At 54.9% G+C, this 20,215-nt stretch overlaps 1 protein-coding gene across 1 annotated transcript in view; it reads right to left on the reverse strand.

Annotated features, from left to right (window-relative positions):
- The window catches only part of LOC119958077 (unconventional myosin-Ib-like), a 99,126-nt gene that overhangs the window by 43,443 nt on the left and 35,468 nt on the right, over window positions 1–20,215 (reverse strand). Inside the window, 4 exon segments of the mRNA XM_038786303.1 lie at window positions 288–435; window positions 7,706–7,809; window positions 9,601–9,725; window positions 10,184–10,289. Of these exon segments, the coding sequence (XP_038642231.1) occupies window positions 288–435; window positions 7,706–7,809; window positions 9,601–9,725; window positions 10,184–10,289 (483 nt within the window).

Genomic DNA, 20,215 nt, shown 5'->3' on the forward strand with positions numbered 1-20,215 from the left:
GAATTCTGGCCGGATCTGTGCTGCGTCCACTCTAAGGCCAATATTCCCTTCCTCAGATATTGTACCCAGATTGGAATCCATTTACCCTAATGACGTCTAACCACAGCTGAATAGAACTGGAATTTAATCTCCCCCCCTTTATATTTCAGTCCCCTTGAGATAGGACTAATTAGCCATTAGCTTTTTTAAATCCTGTTTGTACCTGTCCACTGATTTCTCTACATGGATCCCAAAATCTCTTTGCTCACCCACCGTTCCTGGCTTTTTGCCTCCGGGGAACTGCTTACCTTCGATATCGTCAATATAGCACTGTTCTAATCCAGTGGTCGGTGATTCTGAGTTCAGTGTGATGTTGCCAAGTTTAAGGACGACCGCAACAGTCTCCATGATGGAGTCCACTTCCGTCTTGTTGAATCCAATGACCTCCATGGCTGTCTGCAATACAATTAATCAGCAATTGTGGAAGATCTCCTCTCTTTAGCTTTGGTAAGTTTGGCCACAGTTCAACACTTGCTCCAATAACATAACCTAAAAGTAGCTTGATGTCAGGGTGTGGTAGTAATGCTTTGAGTTTGACCTTGCTGGTTGCGAAGAGTAGAGAAACAAATTGGAGGGTTGATACCAAATACCCCATGGCCCAATGCAGGATTCAGCAATTGCTAACTCCATGTACAGAGTGACAGTGCATCACACCACCAAGAGTTATTGACTTTTAAAAAATTGTCAACAAAGTATATTCACGCATAAATACAGTATGATGAAACGATTGCATTTTAAGTGTACAGTCCTGTGTCGAACAAAAGGTACATTCGTGGGTATATTTCTGATTCTATTTTACAATTAAGTACATTCATCCAGATATAAAACAGAAACAGCTTGCATTTAAATTGTGCCTTTCACATCGACAGGAAACCCCAAAGCACATCACAGTCAATGAAGTCATTTTTCCGAACATTCACTGTGAAATGAAATGTAATTAAAATCGCTTATTGTCACGAGTAGGCTTCAATTAAGTTACTGTGAAAAGCCCCTAGTCACCACATTCCGGCGCCTGTCCGGGGAGGCTGGTACGGGAATCGAACCGTGCTGCTGGCCTGCTTGGTCTGCTTCTGAGGCTTTATAAAGCACTAGTTAGCCCCATTTAGAATACTGTGAGCAATTTTGGGCCCCACACCTCAGGAAGGACATACTGGCACTGGAGCGGGTCCAGCGGAGATTCACACGGATGATCCCAGGAATGGTAGGCCTAACATACGATGAACGTCTGAGGATCGTGGGATTATATTCATTGGAGTTTAGGAGGTTGAGGGGAGATCTAATAGAAACTTACAAGATAATGAATGGCTTGGATAGGATGGACGTAGGGAAGTTGTTTCCATTAGCAGGGGAGACTAGGACGTGGGGGCACAGCCTTAGAATAAAAGGGAGTCACTTTAGAACAGAGATGAGGAGAAATTTCTTCAGCCAGAGAGTGGTAGGTCTGTGGAATTCATTGCCACAGAGGGCGGTGGAGGCCGGGACATTGAGTGTCTTTAAGACAGAAATTGATAAATTCTTGATTTCTCGAGGAATTAAGGGCTATGGGGAGAGAGTGGGTAAATGGAGTTGAAATCAACCATGATTGAATGGTGGAGTGGACTCGATGGGCCGAATGGCCTTACTTCCGCTCCTATGTCTTATGGTCTTATGGTCTTTATAAGCCAGCGATTTAGCCTTGTGAGCTAAACCAGCCCCTATGAGCTAACCCCTTGTGAGCTAAACCAGCCCCTATGAGCTAACCCCTTGTCAGCTAAACCAACCACTGTTATTGCGCAAAGAACAAAAAATAACGAGACAATCTGTTTTTGTGATGTTGCTTGAGGGATAAGCATTGACAAAGGCACCAGAACTTCTCTGCTCTCCTCCCTATCATGACCATGGGAGTTTTTAATACCTGCTTGAAGGAGACAGACCTCAATTTAACATCCAAGGGACAGCAGTTTGAACAGTGCAGCACTCCCTTGGCATTACGCTGGCAGTGTGAGCCTAGATCAGGCTTTGTCAAAGTGCGCTCGTGACCCCTGGGTGGGTGGCAGCTGGGGTCGGCAGGGTTACAAGGTGATTGGTTCCGCTATTCCCACGGTGGTCCCGATCGCGGGAGAAGTGCCCATTCGGTGCTACCGGCTTTTAAATAGGCAATAGCGGCCGATGCCGCCTTTGAAATGAGAAGAATTGAGGCGATGTGCAGCCTTCCAGACAGAAGCAGCAGCAGCGAGCAGGTCACGCACCCTCGATGCCAAGCGCTCTCTACGTTTGTGCTTTTGCCGCCAAATCACAGAGGAGAGCTACTTCCATTTTCTCAATGGACTCAAATGGGCAGTGTACCTACTGGACAGAATCGCACAACAGAATCTGCTGGAGAGAGCTGCTCAGGAGAGTCTGCAGCAGGACAGAGCAGTGCTCGTGTCAGCTCTGTACAGAGCTCCAGGGCCTCTGGTTAACAGCCCACAAAGAAGAAACTTAACTCGGGAACGAAGCAGTATAAAGATTATTTCTTGAGGTATGCTTTTGTCAATTGTGCCAATGTAAATAAGGATGCAAAGCTCATGGGCGCGATTCTCCGCTCCCCACGCCGGGTGGGAGAATCGCGGGAGGGCCCCCCGACTAATTTCACGACCCCCTGGCGCCTCCCGTGATTCTCCCACCCCCCCCGCTCGGAATAATCGGCGCTCGCTGTTTTTCACGGCGACCGGCGATTCTCCGACTCGGATGGGCCGAGCGGCCTGCCGTTCGCGACCGTTTCACGACGGCGGCAACCACACCTGGTCGCTCCCGTCGTGAAATCGCCGTGAGATGCCCGTTTTGGGGCTTGTAGGGGGCCTGGTGGGGAATGAGCACCACGACTGTGCTCGGGAGGGGACAGGTCCGCGATCGGTGCCCACCGATTGTCGGGCCGGCGTCTCAATTGGACGCACTATTTCCCCTCCGCCGCCCCGCAAGATCAAGCCGCCACGTCTTGCGGGGCGGCTGAGGGGGAAAGACGGACACCGCGCATGCGCGGGTTCGAGCTGTCAGTCGTCGTGACGTCAGCCGCGCACGCGCGGGTTGGAGCCGGCCAACCTGCGCATGCGTGGCTGACGTCACATAGGCGCCGCCGTCGCGTCACTCTCGGCACGCCGCCCGGCAGCTGGGAGGGGAGAATAGGGGGCGAGGAGCGGCCTCCGAGGCCGTCGTGAAACTTGGCCGAGTTCACGACGGCCCTCCCGATGTTTCCCGGGAGCAGAGAATTCCGCCCCCTGTGTGTTATATGCAGGGAAGTACTGGCAAATTAGAGAAGTTTCAGATTTTGAAAGACAAGTGGTAGGTGAAAAATTCCTTCTGAGGTTGAGACCCCAGAGTCAGTTATTAACAGAGAGCTGACTCCAACTTAAAAGCCTGCATTGTTGTTCCGGATCTGTGACAGCACAGTTAAAACACCCCTAAAGCCCATGAGGCTGTCATCATTCTGGAGTAGCATCTCCCAGGAGTATCCACTGCTGAGTAAAACAAGCATTTTGTTGCTATTGCCCTTCACGATGACCTACATGTGCAAGGTTGGATATTCTGTTCTCACAAAGATGAAGACGACACAATGGAACTGGCTGAAGTCTGCCCCTGAGATGTGCATTGCCCTGTCCTCCTGTGAACCCGATTGGTGTGAGATCATGAGGACCAAGCAGGCTCCCCTTTCGCATTAAAGGTAAGCGAATGTGGCGTGGGTCACGAAGCTCGGCCAGCATGGGTCCCAAAGGTCGGCCAGTGTTGGTTTCAAAACTCGGCCGGCGTGGGTTCCAAAGGTCAGCTGGCATGGGTCCCAAAGGTCAGCCGACATGGGTCCCAAAGGTCAGCCGCATGGGTCCCAAAGGTCAGCCGGCGTGGGTCCTAAAGGTCGGCCGATGTGGGCCCCAAAGGTCAGCCGACATGGGTCCCAAAGGTCAGCTGGCGTAGGTCCCAAAGGTCGGCCGATGTGGGCCCCAAAAGTCAGCCGACATGGGTCACAAAGGTCAGCCGACATGGGTCCCAAAGGTCAGCTGGCATGGGTCCCAAAGGTCAGCTGGCGTAGGTCCCAAAGTTCGGCCAAAGTGGGCCCCAAAGGTCGGCCGACATGGGTCCCAAAGGTCAGTCGACGTGGGTCCCAAAGGTCAGTCGACATGGGTCCCAAAGGTCGTCCGCATGGGTCCCAAAGGTCGGCCGATGTGGGCCCCAAAGGTCGGCCAATGTGGGCCCCAAAGATCAGCTGGTCGGCAAAAGTGGATCTGGGGGAAAACTTTTGAAAAGCACTGGCCTAGATGATGTGTTCAAACCTCTGGCATGAGACTTGAAGTCAATTTTCTGACTCCGAGCTGAGACAGCTATCCCCTGAGCCATGACTGATGCTTGATTATGAATCTATTCTAAATTTAAGTGTACATTCAATTGTATGATGCTTGCAAGATGAGTGTATCGATACAGCCAGGTTTCTCAATATGACTGTCTTAGCCCTGGATAAAGCGGTTTATACAGCTTGTTTGTCCTTGGTCTCTTTAGACCTGTAACTGATGTTACTATGGAGAGGTGTGATGCAGATTCATGCCCTGTAATGGACTATTTGGAAGGTTAGGGTGCTGTCCAGAAGCTCCTGATTACTGACATAGACAACTGGCCGAAGTCTTGGTGGAGCTTGTGGTGCTCGTTGAGTGATATTCACCAAATTGCATTGTTACCCTGGGCAAAAAGCAGTCAGTGTGGACTCCACATATATCCCAGACACCCGCGTACATCCCAGACACCCGCACACATCCCAGACACCCGCGTACATCCCAGACACCCGCGTACATCCCAGACACCCGCGTACATCCCAGACACCCGCACACATCCCAGACACCCGCGTACGTCCCAGACACCCGCACACATCCCAGACACCCGCGTACATCCCAGACACCCGCACACATCCCAGACACCCGCGTACATCCCAGACACCCGCGTACATCCCAGACACCCGCACACATCCCAGACACCCGCGTACGTCCCAGACACCCGCACACATCCCAGACACCCGCGTACAACCCAGACACCCGCGTACATCCCAGACACCCGCGTACAACCCAGACACATACGTACAACCCAGACACCCGCGTACATCCCAGACACCCGCGTACATCCCAGACACCCGCGTACATCCCAGACACCCGCGTACAACCCAGACACCCGCGTACAACCCAGACACCCGCGTACATCCCAGACACCCGCGTACAACCCAGACACATACGTACAACCCAGACACCCGCGTACATCCCAGACACCCGCGTACAACCCAGACACATACGTACAACCCAGACACCCGCACACATCCCAGACACCCGCGTACATCCCAGACACCCGCGTACAACCCAGACACCCGCGTACATCGCAGACACCCGGGTACATCGCAGACACCCGCGTACACCCCAGACACCCGCGTACATCCCAGACACCCGCGTACAACCCAGACACCCGCGTACAACCCAGACACCCGAGTACATCGCAGACACCCGCGTACATCCCAGACACCCGCATACAACCCAGACACCCGCGTACATCCCAGACACACACGTACAACCCAGACACCCTCGTACATCCCAGACACCCGCGTACATCCCAGACACCCGCGTACATCCCAGACACCCGCACACATCCCAGACACCCGCGTACATCCCAGACATCCGCACACATCCCAGACACCCGCGTACATCCCAGACACCCGCGTACATCCCAGACACCCGCGTACAACCCAGACACCCGCACACATCCCAGACACCCGCGTACATCCCAGACACCCGCGTACATCCCAGACACCCGCGTACAACCCAGACACCCACGTACAACCCAGACACCCGCGTACATCCCAGACACCCGCGTACAACCCAGACACACACGTACAACCCAGACACCCGCATACATCCCAGACACCCGCACACATCCCAGACACCCGCGTACATCCCAGACACCCGCGTACAACCCAGACACCCGCGTACATCGCAGACACCCGGGTACATCGCAGACACCCGCGTACACCCCAGACACCCGCGTACATCCCAGACACCCGCGTACAACCCAGACACCCGCGTACAACCCAGACACCCGAGTACATCGCAGACACCCGCGTACATCCCAGACACCCGCATACAACCCAGACACCCGCGTACATCCCAGACACACACGTACAACTCAGACACCCTCGTACATCCCAGACACCCGCGTACATCCCAGACACCCGCGTACACCCCAGACACCCGCGTACACCCCAGACACCCGCGTACATCCCAGACACCCGCACACATCCTCAGTCACCCGCGTACATCCCAGACACCCGCGTACATCCCAGACACACGCGTACATCCCAGACACCCGCGTACATCCCAGACATCCGCGTACATCACAGACACCCGCACACATCCCAGACACACGCGTACATCCCAGACACCCGCACACATCCCAGACACCCGCGTACATCCCAGACACCCGCGTACATCCCAGACACCCGCGTACATCACAGACACCCGCACACATCCCAGACACCCGCGTACATCCCAGACACACGCGTACATCCCAGACACACGCGTACATCCCAGACACAGGCGTACATCCCAGACACAGGCGTACATCCCAGACACACGCGTACATCCCAGACACACGCGTACATCCCAGACACACGCGTACATCCCAGACACCCGCGTACATCCCATACATTCGCGTATATCCCAGACACCCGCGTACATCCCAGACATTCGCGTACATCCCAGACACCCGCACACATCCTCAGTCACACGCGTACATCCCAGACACCCGCGTACATCCCAGACACAGGCGTACATCCCAGACACACGCGTACATCCCAGACACCCGCACACATCCCAGACACCCGCGTACATCCCAGACACCCGCATACACCCCAGACACCCGCGTACACCCCAGACACCCGCGTACATCCCAGACACCCGCGTACACCCCAGACACCCGCGTACATCCCAGACACCCGCGTACATCCCAGACACCCGCGTACATCCCAGACACCCGCGTACATCCCAGACACCCGCGTACATCCCAGACACCCGCGTACATCCCAGACACCCGCGTACATCCCAGACGCACACGTACATCCCAGACACCCGCGTACATCCCAGACACCCGCACACATCCCAGACACCCGCGTACATCCCAGACACCCGCACACATCCCAGACACCCGCGTACATCCCAGACACCCGCGTACATCCCAGACACCCGCAAACATCCCAGACACCCGCAAACATCCCAGACACCCGCGTACATCCCAGACACCCGCAAACATCCCAGACACCCGCAAACATCCCAGGCACCCGCAAACATCCCAGACACCCGCGTACATCCCAGACACCCGCGTACATCCCAGACACCCGCGTACACCCCAGACGCACTCGTACAGTCCAGTTACCCTGTCTACATTCTGCATACCCGAGATACATTCCTTCCAGGAGACAAAAAGCCATTTTTCTTTTCGCCAGTTCCTGACCTTGCCGATGGAGGGGGGGGGGGGGGGGGGGGGGGGGGCAGAATTTACCTCCTTGCTGCCCACATTTCTTTTGGAGGTCTGCAGTATTTTTTGGGATGTACGTTTTGCCTAAACATGCACTCTGCAGGGACCACGCTGTTTGACGTTATCGCTCCCTTTCTAAACACATGTCACTTACTTTAACTGTGCTGAAATTGGTGGCATCATTGACTCCATTCAATGTTGCTGTGCCCATGTTCAGGTAAGTGTAATGAGCACAGTCTGGTCGCAGCTTCAGATGTTCTGTGGAGGAGAGACAGAGGGAATGATTCCTGTTCCCACTTCTACTTATCACTCAACAACATTTGAGCCGTTCAATTTAAAAATGTGGAAACATGGACAGAGCAGCGTATTGCAGCTGCAATGCCTGACACAATGGGGCGTGAACGGTCAGGTTGGTCATGCCTGTGATTTCCCATCGAGTGCCTTTCCACTCGCAACTGTACAGACATGGGAGCCACCCAGCAAAGCCAATACTCTCCAAAGGATCAGAGAGAAAATCAACAAACCAGTTATTCATCTTTTTTTGATATACTTAATCATGGAGGGGGCAGCACGGCGTCACAGTGGGTTAGCACTGCTGCCTCACGGCGCTGAGGTCCCAGGTTCGAACCCGGCTCTGGGTCACTGTCCGTGTGGAGTTTGCACATTCTCCCCGTGTCTGCGTGGGTTTCATAGAACATAGAACAGTACAGCACAGAACAGGCCCTTCGGCCCTCAATGTTGTGCCGAGCCATGATCACCCTACTCAAACCCACGTATCCACCCTATACCCGTAACCCAACAACCCCCCTTTAACCTTACTTTTATTAGGACACTACGGGCAATTTAGCATGGCCAACCCACCTAACCCGCACATCTTTGGACTGTGGGAGGAAACCGGAGCACCCGGAGGAAACCCACGCACACAGGGGGAGGACGTGCAGACTCCACACAGACAGTGACCCAGCCGGGAACCGAACCTGGGACCCTGGAGCTGTGAAGCATTGATGCTAACCACCATGCTACCCTGCTGCCCCCACAACCCCAAAGGTAGGTGGATTGGCCACGCTAAATTGCCCCTTAATTGGAAAAAATGAATTGGGTACTCTAAATTTTAAAAAAATAACCCCACATTTTTTTAAAAATCGTGGGATGTCACTCAGAGGGTGAGCATTTATTACCCATTTCTAATTGCCCCTTGAAAATGATTGAAAATCGCTTATTGTCACAAGTAGGCTTCAAATGAAGTTACTGTGAAAAGCCCCTAGTCGCCACATTTCGGCGCCTGTTCGGGGAGGCTGGGACGGGAATTGAACCCGTGCTGCTGGCCTTGTTCTGCATCACAAGCCAGCTGTCCAGCCCACTGAGCTAAACCAGGATTTTGACCCAGTGACAGTGAAGGAAGGGTGATATGTTTCCAAGTCGGGATGGGAAGGGAACTTGCAAGTGTTGGTATTCCCATGTATCTGCTGTCCTTGTCCTTCGAGATGGTGGAGACTTTTGCAAAGAGCTGTGAAAGGGGGCTGGTGTGGCACGTGACCCTCACGCTTGATCACAATCCGGCGAGTCTTGCTGAAATTGCTTGTGTCGTGTTGCACAGCAGATGAGGACAGGATGAGTTTGGCTGTAATGTCACCCCCCCCCCCCCCCCCCCATAGAACATAGAACAGTACAGCACAGAACAGGCCCTTCGGCCCTCAATGTTGTGCCGAGCCATGATCACCCTACTCAAACCCACGTATCCACCCTATACCCGTAACCCAACAACCTTAACCTTACTTTTATTAGGACACTACGGGCAATTTAGCATGGCCAATCCACCTAACCCGCACATCTTTGGACTGTGGGAGGAAACCGGAGCACCCGGAGGAAACCCACGCACACAGGGGGAGGACGTGCAGACTCCACACAGACAGTGACCCAGCCGGGAATCGAACCTGGGACCCTGGAGCTGTGAAGCATTTATGCTAACCACCATGCTACCCTGCTGCCCCAATATATATTTGGAGAAACAGGATATGAGCACTGACTGAACAAGTAACCAACACTTACTGAGCAGCTCAGGTGATCCTCCAGCCAGTAACTGGTAGAAGATATGGAAATTCCTCTCCCCTTTCAGGCGTTTGACAACACGGGATTTCTCCAGGAGATCTGGAACAACATCCAAACCGTCAGCACTCCGAACAAATCCACATTCAATCCATGTTTGCTTTTACGCACCGTTTTATGTCAAGTCTCCACTAAGACACAAAGTTCAAATTCATAAGAAAATAGGAGAACATAAAGGGTTGTATTTCAACGGCAGATGGTAAAGGTCACCAGGCAGATTGTAGTCAATGAGGGGTCCTGAGAGGGCGAGTCAAAAAGTAGTTCAGGAAATGCCCAAATCCCAGACAGAGCAACCTGATTCCCCCTCCTTTTAAAAAAATATTAATTTTGAGCGTCCAATTCTTACCTTTTCCAATTAAATTAGCGTGGCCAATCCACCTATCGTGCATTGGGCTGTGAGGGCGGGACACAGGGAGAATGTGCGAACGCCACACGAACAGTGACCTGGGTCCTCGGCGCCATGAGGCAGCAGTGCTAATCACTTCGCCACTGTGCTAATCCAAGGTCGTTCCCGTAAACACGTTACCTGACCAACTCTCTTGCTTTTATATCACTGGAATAATGAGTTGATTTGGAAAATCGATGATAGAAAAGGAAAAACGTCTCACTGGTGTAAACATTATTTGGCGTGGCTTCAGGTGAAATTGGCTAACTGGGGGCAAATATGAAACATTCCCAGATCAGCTAGCAGAAAGGGCAGTTATTCTATCTCATTACGTGCCTTACAACCCAAACTGGGAATGAAAATCTCAGTTTTACGGACACTTTTCCATGCCAGCCACCTTTATAGCCTTTTTGAAAGAGTTGTAAATTCAAACACAATCTGCTCATTGTTTTCCATCCATTAATGCACAGGACACCCCCAACACGCTTTACAGCCAATGAGGTACTTCTGAAGCATAGCCGCTGTTCTGTACGAAAAGCAGCAGCACGCCGATAACTCTCACAGACAGCAACGTGATAAAACGCCCAGCGAATCTGTTGCGGCATAAATATTAGCCAGAGGATCTTTTAAATCCGCAATAGCCAACAGGACAGGCGGAACCTTGCTTCATCATCATCCACCCTGGCCTTGAAGAAGAAAATCTATCCCCCCCATGCCTAAAGTAGTTTGCTAAAGGCACTGAATCACAGGCTCTAATGGATTTTTGGTAAAACATTAATAAAGCAATTGGCATTGAGGCGCTCCTTCCTGATAGGAGGATTGAAGCCATCCTGTCCCATTACTGCCTGCATTTACTCTGTTTTAAAACCAGTCAGTGCTGTCGGCCTTTGTGAGTTTATGAATCTTTGATGACCATGAAGAATAGATTGGCAATAGTTTGCCGCCTGCTTCCCTCAGGCTTTGTTGAAAGCAAAGTGCTACATGAAGCAGGACAATGAGGAGTTCTTTCAAAGATCTTCTCGTGAATAAAAACAAATTGTATTCAATCTTTATTCCACCATTTGCTGCTGCGTTTCCTACATTGCAACATTGGCTACAATGCAAAAGGCTGCTCCTTATATTTATTATACATTCCTCCCAAGGCATGAAAAGCCGCTAGTCGCCACATTCTGGTGCCTGTTCGGGGAGGCTGGTACAGGAATTGAACCGTGCTGCTGGCCTGCCTTGGTCTGCTTTCAAAGCCAGCGATTTAGCCCAGTGTGCTAAACCAGCCCCAGAGCAGGCTGGCAATGAACAAACAGATTTATTGCCACTATTTACGAAGGTATGCGTAACCACAGCATACCGTTCCCAGTACAATTGTAGCTGGGGGGGGGGTTACCCAAACCAGGCTCTGGTTGGGGCCTGCTTTTATGTTAACGAGCCCCAGCTGGTTGGCCACCGTCCCCTGCCCGAGAAACTCCAACTCCACCAATCCCAGGGGGGGGGGATTAATGATGGTTTCCCCGTGGGGGCAATGACAAGGAGTCCGTGCCGGCACGTTGAAGGAGGTCACCGCGAATGCGCGCATTGGCGCCGGCACCATAGCGCTTGAACGGATCCCATGGCGCACAGTTCGCTCCGGGATCGGCCGCTGGAGTGGTGTAAACCGCTCCAGCGCTCTGCTGGCCCCCCTGTATGGGCCTGAATTAGTCTGGCAGCAGCCAGCAGCTATGGTGTTTAGGACACCGTGGGATAGGAGAATCTCACACCCAAGATTCTGACTTTGGAGAGAGATTTTTATTCTTGCCTCTGTGTGACGTCCATGATTCTGTCAGAAACCTTCAATGCTCAGCTCTGTCAACTGCTGCTAACATATTTATTTGCTATTACTGAATGTTGCTGCCAATCATTAGCTGCCACCGACTACTTTTCTGTCAGCGATTTGCCGCCGACCATTTTCCAGCAACTGGCTACCGTGTGCTCAGAGCGGTTTGCTGACTGTGTGCTCAGAGCGGGTTGCTGACTGTGTGCTCAGAGCTGGTTGCTGACTGTGTGCTCAGAGCGGTTTGCTGACTGTGTGCTCAGAGCGGGTTGCTGACTGTGTGCTCAGAGCGGGTTGCTGACTGTGTGCTCAGAGCGGTTTGCTGACTGTGTGCTCAGAGCGGGTTGCTGACTGTGTGCTCAGAGCGGGTTGCTGACTGTGTGCTCAGAGCGGTTTGCTGACTGTGTGCTCAGAGCGGTTTGCTGACTGTGTGCTCAGAGCGGGTTGCTGACTGTGTGCTCAGAGCGGTTTGCTGACTGTGTGCTCAGAGCGGTTTGCTGACTGTGTGCTCAGAGCGGGTTGCTGACTGTGTGCTCAGAGCGGTTTGCTGACTGTGTGCTCAGAGCGGTTTGCTGACTGTGTGCTCAGAGCGGTTTGCTGACTGTGTGCTCAGAGCGGGTTTGCTGACTGTGTGCTCAGAGCGGTTGCTGACTGTGTGCTCAGAGCGGGTTGCTGACTGTGTGCTCAGAGCGGTTTGCTGACTGTGTGCTCAGAGCGGTTTGCTGACTGTGTGCTCAGAGCGGGTTGCTGACTGTGTGCTCAGAGCGGGTTGCTGACTGTGTGCTCAGAGCGTTTGCTGACTGTGTGCTCAGAGCGGGTTGCTGACTGTGTGCTCAGAGCGGGTTGCTGACTGTGTGCTCAGAGCGGGTTGCTGACTGTGTGCTCAGAGCGGTTTGCTGACTGTGTGCTCAGAGCGGTTTGCTGACTGTGTGCTCAGAGCGGTTTGCTGACTGTGTGCTCAGAGCGGGTTGCTGACTGTGTGCTCAGAGCGGGTTGCTGACTGTGTGCTCAGAGCGGGTTGCTGACTGTGTGCTCAGAGCGGGTTGCTGACTGTGTGCTCAGAGCGGTTTGCTGACTGTGTGCTCAGAGCGGGTTGCTGACTGTGTGCTCAGAGCGGGTTGCTGACTGTGGTTTGCTGACTGTGTGCTCAGAGCGGGTTGCTGACTGTGTGCTCAGAGCGGTTGCTGACTGTGTGCTCAGAGCGGGTTGCTGACTGTGTGCTCAGAGCGGGTTGCTGACTGTGTGCTCAGAGCGTTTGCTGACTGTGTGCTCAGAGCGGGTTGCTGACTGTGTGCTCAGAGCGGTTGCTGACTGTGTGCTCAGAGCGGGTTGCTGACTGTGTGCTCAGAGCGGGTTGCTGACTGTGTGCTCAGAGCGGGTTGCTGACTGTGTGCTCAGAGCGGGTTGCTGACTGTGTGCTCAGAGCGGTTTGCTGACTGTGTGCTCAGAGCGGGTTGCTGACTGTGTGCTCAGAGCGGTTGCTGACTGTGTGCTCAGAGCGGTTGCTGACTGTGTGCTCAGAGCGGTTGCTGACTGTGTGCTCAGAGCGGGTTGCTGACTGTGTGCTCAGAGCGGGTTGCTGACTGTGTGCTCAGAGCGGGTTGCTGACTGTGTGCTCAGAGCGGGTTGCTGACTGTGTGCTCAGAGCGGGTTGCTGACTGTGTGCTCAGAGCGGGTTGCTGACTGTGTGCTCAGAGCGGTTGCTGACTGTGTGCTCAGAGCGGTTTGCTGACTGTGTGCTCAGAGCGGGTTGCTGACTGTGTGCTCAGAGCGGTTTGCTGACTGTGTGCTCAGAGCGGTTTGCTGACTGTGTGCTCAGAGCGGTTTGCTGACTGTGTGCTCAGAGCGGGTTGCTGACTGTGTGCTCAGAGCGGTTTGCTGACTGTGTGCTCAGAGCGGTTGCTGACTGTGTGCTCAGAGCGGGTTGCTGACTGTGTGCTCAGAGCGGGTTGCTGACTTGTGTGCTCAGAGCGGGTTTGCTGACTGTGTGCTCAGAGCGGGTTGCTGACTGTGTGCTCAGAGCGGGTTGGCTGACTGTGTGCTCAGAGCGGTTGCTGACTGTGTGCTCAGAGCGGGTTGCTGACTGTGTGCTCAGAGCGGGTTGCTGACTGGTGCTCAGAGCGGTTGCTGACTGTGTGCTCAGAGCGGGTTGCTGACTGTGTGCTCAGAGCGGGTTTGGCCTGACTGTGTGCTCAGAGCGGTTTGCTGACTGTTTGCTCAGAGCGGTTGCTGACTGTGTGCTCAGAGCGGGTTGCTGACTGTGGGCTCAGAGCGGTTGCTGACTGTGTGCTCAGAGCGGGTTGCTGACTGTGTGCTCAGAGCGGTTTGCTGACTGTGTGCTCAGAGCGGGTTGCTGACTGTGTGCTCAGAGCGGGTTGCTGACTGTGTGCTCAGAGCGGGTTGCTGACTGTGTGCTCAGAGCGGTTGCTGGACTGTGTGCTCAGAGCGGTTGCTGACTGTGTGCTCAGAGCGGGTTGCTGACTGTGTGCTCAGAGCGGTTTGCTGACTGTGTGCTCAGAGCGGGTTTGCTGACTGTGTGCTCAGAGCGGTTTGCTGACTGTGTGCTCAGAGCGGTTGCTGACTGTGTGCTCAGAGCGGTTTGCTGACTGTGTGCTCAGAGCGGGTTGCTGACTGTGTGCTCAGAGCGGTTTGCTGACTGTGTGCTCAGAGCGGTTTGCTGACTGTGTGCTCAGAGCGGGTTGCTGACTGTGTGCTCAGAGCGGTTTGCTGACTGTGTGCTCAGAGCGGGTTGCTGACTGTGTGCTCAGAGCGGGTTGCTGACTGTGTGCTCAGAGCGGGTTGCTGACTGTGTGCTCAGAGCGGGTTGCTGACTGTGTGCTCAGAGCGGGTTGCTGACTGTGTGCTCAGAGCGGGTTGCTGACTGTGTGCTCAGAGCGGTTTGCTGACTGTGTGCTCAGAGCGGTTGCTGACTGTGTGCTCAGAGCGGGTTGCTGACTGTGTGCTCAGAGCGGGTTGCTGACTGTGTGCTCAGAGCGGGTTGCTGACTGTGTGCTCAGAGCGGGTTGCTGACTGTGTGCTCAGAGCGGTTTGCTGACTGTGTGCTCAGAGCGGGTTGCTGACTGTGTGCTCAGAGCGGTTGCTGACTGTGTGCTCAGAGCGGGTTGCTGACTGTGTGCTCAGAGCGGGTTGCTGACTGTGTGCTCAGAGCGGTTTGCTGACTGTGTGCTCAGAGCGGGTTGCTGACTGTGTGCTCAGAGCGGGTTGCTGACTGTGTGCTCAGAGCGGGTTGCTGACTGTGTGCTCAGAGCGGTTGCTGACTGTGTGCTCAGAGCGGGTTTGCTGACTGGTGCTGCTCAGAGCGGTTTGCTGACTGTGTGCTCAGAGCGGTTGCTGACTGTGTGCTCAGAGCGGGTTGCTGACCTGTGTGCTCAGAGCGGGTTTGCTGACTGTGTGCTCAGAGCGGTTTGCTGACTGTGTGCTCAGAGCGGTTGCTGACTGGTGTGCTCTAGAGCGGTTGCTGACTGTGTGCTCAGAGCGGTTTGCTGACTGTGTGCTCAGAGCGGTTTGCTGACTGTGCTCAGAGCGGTTTGCTGACTGTGTGCTCAGAGCGGGTTGCTGACTGTGTGCTCAGAGCGGGTTGCTGACTGTGTGCTCAGAGCGGTTTGCTGACTGTGTGCTCAGAGCGGGTTGCTGACTGTGTGCTCAGAGCGGGTTTGCTGACTGTGTGCTCAGAGCGGGTTTGCTGACTGTGTGCTCAGAGCGGGTTTGCTGACTGTGTGCTCAGAGCGGGTTGCTGACTGTGTGCTGCAGAGCGGTTTGCTGACTGTGTGCTCAGAGCGGTTGCTGACTGTGTGCGTCAGAGCGGGTTGTCTGCGACTGTGTGCTCAGAGCGGTTTGCTGACTGTGTGCTCAGAGCGGGTTGCTGACTGTGTGCTCAGAGCGGTTGCTGACTGTGTGCTCAGAGCGGTTTGCTGACGTGTGTGCTCAGAGCGGGTTGCTGACTGTGTGCTCAGAGCGGTTGCTGACTGTGTGCTCAGAGCGGGTTGCTGACTGTGTGCTCAGAGCGGGTTGCTGACTGTGTGCTCAGAGCGGGTTGCTGACTGTGTGCTCAGAGCGGGTTGCTGACTGTGTGCTCAGAGCGGGTTGCTGACTGTGTGCTCAGAGCGGGTTGCTGACTGTGTGCTCAGAGCGGTTTGCTGACTGTGTGCTCAGAGCGGGTTGCTGACTGTGTGCTCAGAGCGGGTTGCTGACTGTGTGCTCAGAGCGGTTTGCTGACTGTGTGCTCAGAGCGGGTTGCTGACTGTGTGCTCAGAGCGGGTTGCTGACTGTGTGCTCAGAGCGGTTTGCTGACTGTGTGCTCAGAGCGGTTTGCTGACTGTGTGCTCAGAGCGGGTTGCTGACTGTGTGCTCAGAGCGGGTTTGCTGACTGTGTGCTCAGAGCGGGTTGCTGACTGTGTGCTCAGAGCGGGTTGCTGACTGTGTGCTCAGAGCGGTTTGCTGACTGTGTGCTCAGAGCGGTTTGCTGACTGTGTGCTCAGAGCGGGTTGCTGACTGTGTGCTCAGAGCGGGTTTGCTGACTGTGTGCTCAGAGCGGTTTGCTGACTGTGTGCTCAGAGCGGGTTGCTGACTGTGTGCTCAGAGCGGGTTTGCTGACTGTGTGCTCAGAGCGGGTTGCTGACTGTGTGCTCAGAGCGGGTTGCTGACTGTGTGCTCAGAGCGGGTTGCTGACTGTGTGCTCAGAGCGGTTGCTGACTGTGTGCTCAGAGCGGGTTGCTGACTGTGTGCTCAGAGCGGTTTGCTGACTGTGTGCTCAGAGCGGGTTGCTGACTGTGTGCTCAGAGCGGTTTGCTGACTGTGTGCTCAGAGCGGGTTGCTGACTGTGTGCTCAGAGCGGGTTGCTGACTGTGTGCTCAGAGCGGTTTGCTGACTGTGTGCTCAGAGCGGGTTGCTGACTGTGTGCTCAGAGCGGGTTGCTGACTGTGTGCTCAGAGCGGGTTGCTGACTGTGTGCTCAGAGCGGGTTGCTGACTGTGTGCTCAGAGCGGGTTGCTGACTGTGTGCTCAGAGCGGTTTGCTGACTGTGTGCTCAGAGCGGGTTGCTGACTGTGTGCTCAGAGCGGGTTGCTGACTGTGTGCTCAGAGCGGGTTGCTGACTGTGTGCTCAGAGCGGGTTGCTGACTGTGTGCTCAGAGCGGTTTTGCTGACTGTGTGCTCAGGGGGGTTGCTGACTGTGTGCTCAGAGCGGGTTGCTGACTCTGTGCTCAGAGCGGTTTGCTGACTGTGTGCTCAGAGCGGTTTGCTGACTGTGTGCTCAGAGCGGTTTGCTGACTGTGTGCTCAGAGCGGGTTGCTGACTGTGTGCTCAGAGCGGTTTGCTGACTGTGTGCTCAGAGCGGTTTGCTGACTGTGTGCTCAGAGCGGGTTGCTGACTGTGTGCTCAGAGCGGGTTGCTGACTGTGTGCTCAGAGCGGGTTGCTGACTGTGTGCTCAGAGCGTTTGCTGACTGTGTGCTCAGAGCGGTTTGCTGACTGTGTGCTCAGAGCGGTTTGCTGACTGTGTGCTCAGAGCGGTTTGCTGACTGTGTGCTCAGAGCGGTTTGCTGACTGTGTGCTCAGAGCGGGTTGCTGACTGTGTGCTCAGAGCGGGTTGCTGACTGTGTGCTCAGAGCGGGTTGCTGACTGTGTGCTCAGAGCGGGTTGCTGACTGTGTGCTCAGAGCGGTTTGCTGACTGTGTGCTCAGAGCGGGTTGCTGACTGTGTGCTCAGAGCGGGTTGCTGACTGTGTGCTCAGAGCGGGTTGCTGACTGTGTGCTCAGAGCGGTTTGCTGACTGTGTGCTCAGAGCGGGTTGCTGACTGTGTGCTCAGAGCGGGTTGCTGACTGTGTGCTCAGAGCGGTTGCTGACTGTGTGCTCAGAGCGGGTTGCTGACTGTGTGCTCAGAGCGGTTGCTGACTGTGTGCTCAGAGCGGTTTGCTGACTGTGTGCTCAGAGCGGGTTGCTGACTGTGTGCTCAGAGCGGGTTGCTGACTGTGTGCTCAGAGCGGGTTGCTGACTGTGTGCTCAGAGCGGTTTGCTGACTGTGTGCTCAGAGCGGTTTGCTGACTGTGTGCTCAGAGCGGGTTGCTGACTGTGTGCTCAGAGCGGGTTGCTGACTGTGTGCTCAGAGCGGTTGCTGACTGTGTGCTCAGAGCGGTTTGCTGACTGTGTGCTCAGAGCGGGTTGCTGACTGTGTGCTCAGAGCGGTTTGCTGACTGTGTGCTCAGAGCGGGGGGTTGCCCTGACCTGTGTGCTCAGAGCGGGTTGCTGGCTGTGTGCTCAGAGCGGTTTGCTGACTGTGTGCTCAGAGCGGGTTGCTGACTGTGTGCTCAGAGCGGTTTGCTGACTGTGTGCTCAGAGCGGGTTGCTGACTGTGTGCTCAGAGCGGTTGCTGACTGTGTGCTCAGAGCGGTTTGCTGACTGTGTGCTCAGAGCGGTGTTGCTGACTGTGTGCTCAGAGCGGTTTGCTGACTGTGTGCTCAGAGCGGGTTGCTGACGGTGTGCTCAGAGCGGTTTGCTGACTGTGTGCTCAGAGCGGGTTGCTGACTGTGTGCTCAGAGCGGGTTGCTGACTGTGTGCTCAGAGCGGGTTGCTGACTGTGTGCTCAGAGCGGGTTGCTGACTGTGTGCTCAGAGCGGGTTGCTGACTGTGGTGCTCAGAGCGGTTGCTGACTGTGTGCTCAGAGCGGGTTGCTGACTGTGTTGTCAGAGCGGGTTGCTGACTGTGTGCTCAGAGCGGTTTGCTGACTGTGTGCTCAGAGCGGGTTGCTGACTGTGTGCTCAGAGCGGGTTGCTGAACTGTGTGCTCAGAGCGGTTTGCTGACTGTGTGCTCAGAGCGGGTTGCTGACTGTGTGCTCAGAGCGGTTTGCTGACTGTGTGCTCAGAGCGGGTTGCTGACTGTGTGCTCAGAGCGGTTTGCTGACTGTGTGCTCAGAGCGGGTTGCTGACTGTGTGCTCAGAGCGGGTTTGCTGACTGTGTGCTCAGAGCGGGTTGCTGACTGTGTGCTCAGAGCGGTTTGCTGACTGTGTGCTCAGAGCGGGTTGCTGACTGTGTGCTCAGAGCGGGTTGCTGACTGTGTGCTCAGAGCGGGTTGCTGACTGTGTGCTCAGAGCGGTTTGCTGACTGTGTGCTCAGAGCGGTTGCTGACTGTGTGCTCAGAGCGGGTTTGCTGACTGTGTGCTCAGAGCGGTTTGCTGACTGTGTGCTCAGAGCGGGTTGCTGACTGTGTGCTCAGAGCGGGTTGCTGACTGTGTGCTCAGAGCGGTTTGCTGACTGTGTGCTCAGAGCGGGTTGCTGACTGTGTGCTCAGAGCGGTTTGCTGACTGTGTGCTCAGAGCGGGTTGCTGACTGTGTGCTCAGAGCGGTTTGCTGACTGTGTGCTCAGAGCGGGTTTGCTGACTGTGTGCTCAGAGCGGGTTGCTGACTGTGTGCTCAGAGCGGGTTGCTGACTGTGTGCTCAGAAGCGGTTTGCTGACTGTGTGCTCAGAGCGGTTTGCTGACTGTGTGCTCAGAGCGGGTTGCTGACTGTGTGCTCAGAGCGGGTTGCTGACTGTGTGCTCAGAGCGGTTTGCTGACTGTGTGCTCAGAGCGGGTTGCTGACTGTGTGCTCAGAGGCGGGTTGCTGACTGTGTGCTCAGAGCGGGTTGCTGACTGTGTGCTCAGAGCGGTTTGCTGACTGTGTGCTCAGAGCGGGTTGCTGACTGTGTGCTCAGAGCGGTTTGCTGACTGTGTGCTCAGAGCGGTTTGCTGACTGTGTGCTCAGAGCGGTTGCTGACTGTGTGCTCAGAGCGGGTTGCTGACTGTGTGCTCAGAGCGGTTTGCTGACTGTGTGCTCAGAGCGGGTTTGCTGACTGTGTGCTCAGAGCGGTTTGCTGACTGTGTGCTCAGAGCGGGTTGCTGACTGTGTGCTCAGAGCGGTTTGCTGACTGTGTGCTCAGAGCGGGTTGCTGACTGTGTTGCTCAGAGCGGTTGCTGACTGTGTGCTCAGAGCGGTTTGCTGACTGTGTGCTCAGAGCGGGTTGCTGACTGTGTGCTCAGAGCGGGTTGCTGACTGTGTGCTCAGAGCGGGTTGCTGACTGTGTGCTCAGAGCGGGTTGCTGACTGTGTGCTCAGAGCGGGTTGCTGACTGTGTGCTCAGAGCGGGTTGCTGACTGTGTGCTCAGAGCGGTTTGCTGACTGTGTGCTCAGAGCGGTTGCTGACTGTGTGCTCAGAGCGGGTTGCTGACTGTGTGCTCAGAGCGGGTTGCTGACTGTGTGCTCAGAGCGGGTTGCTGACTGTGTGCTCAGAGCGGGTTGCTGACTGTGTGCTCAGAGCGGGTTGCTGACTGTGTGCTCAGAGCGGTTTGCTGACTGTGTGCTCAGAGCGGTTTGCTGA

The sequence above is a fragment of the Scyliorhinus canicula genome, chromosome 28 (genome assembly GCF_902713615.1).
Source record: "Scyliorhinus canicula chromosome 28, sScyCan1.1, whole genome shotgun sequence".
NCBI classification, from domain to species: domain Eukaryota; kingdom Metazoa; phylum Chordata; class Chondrichthyes; order Carcharhiniformes; family Scyliorhinidae; genus Scyliorhinus; species Scyliorhinus canicula.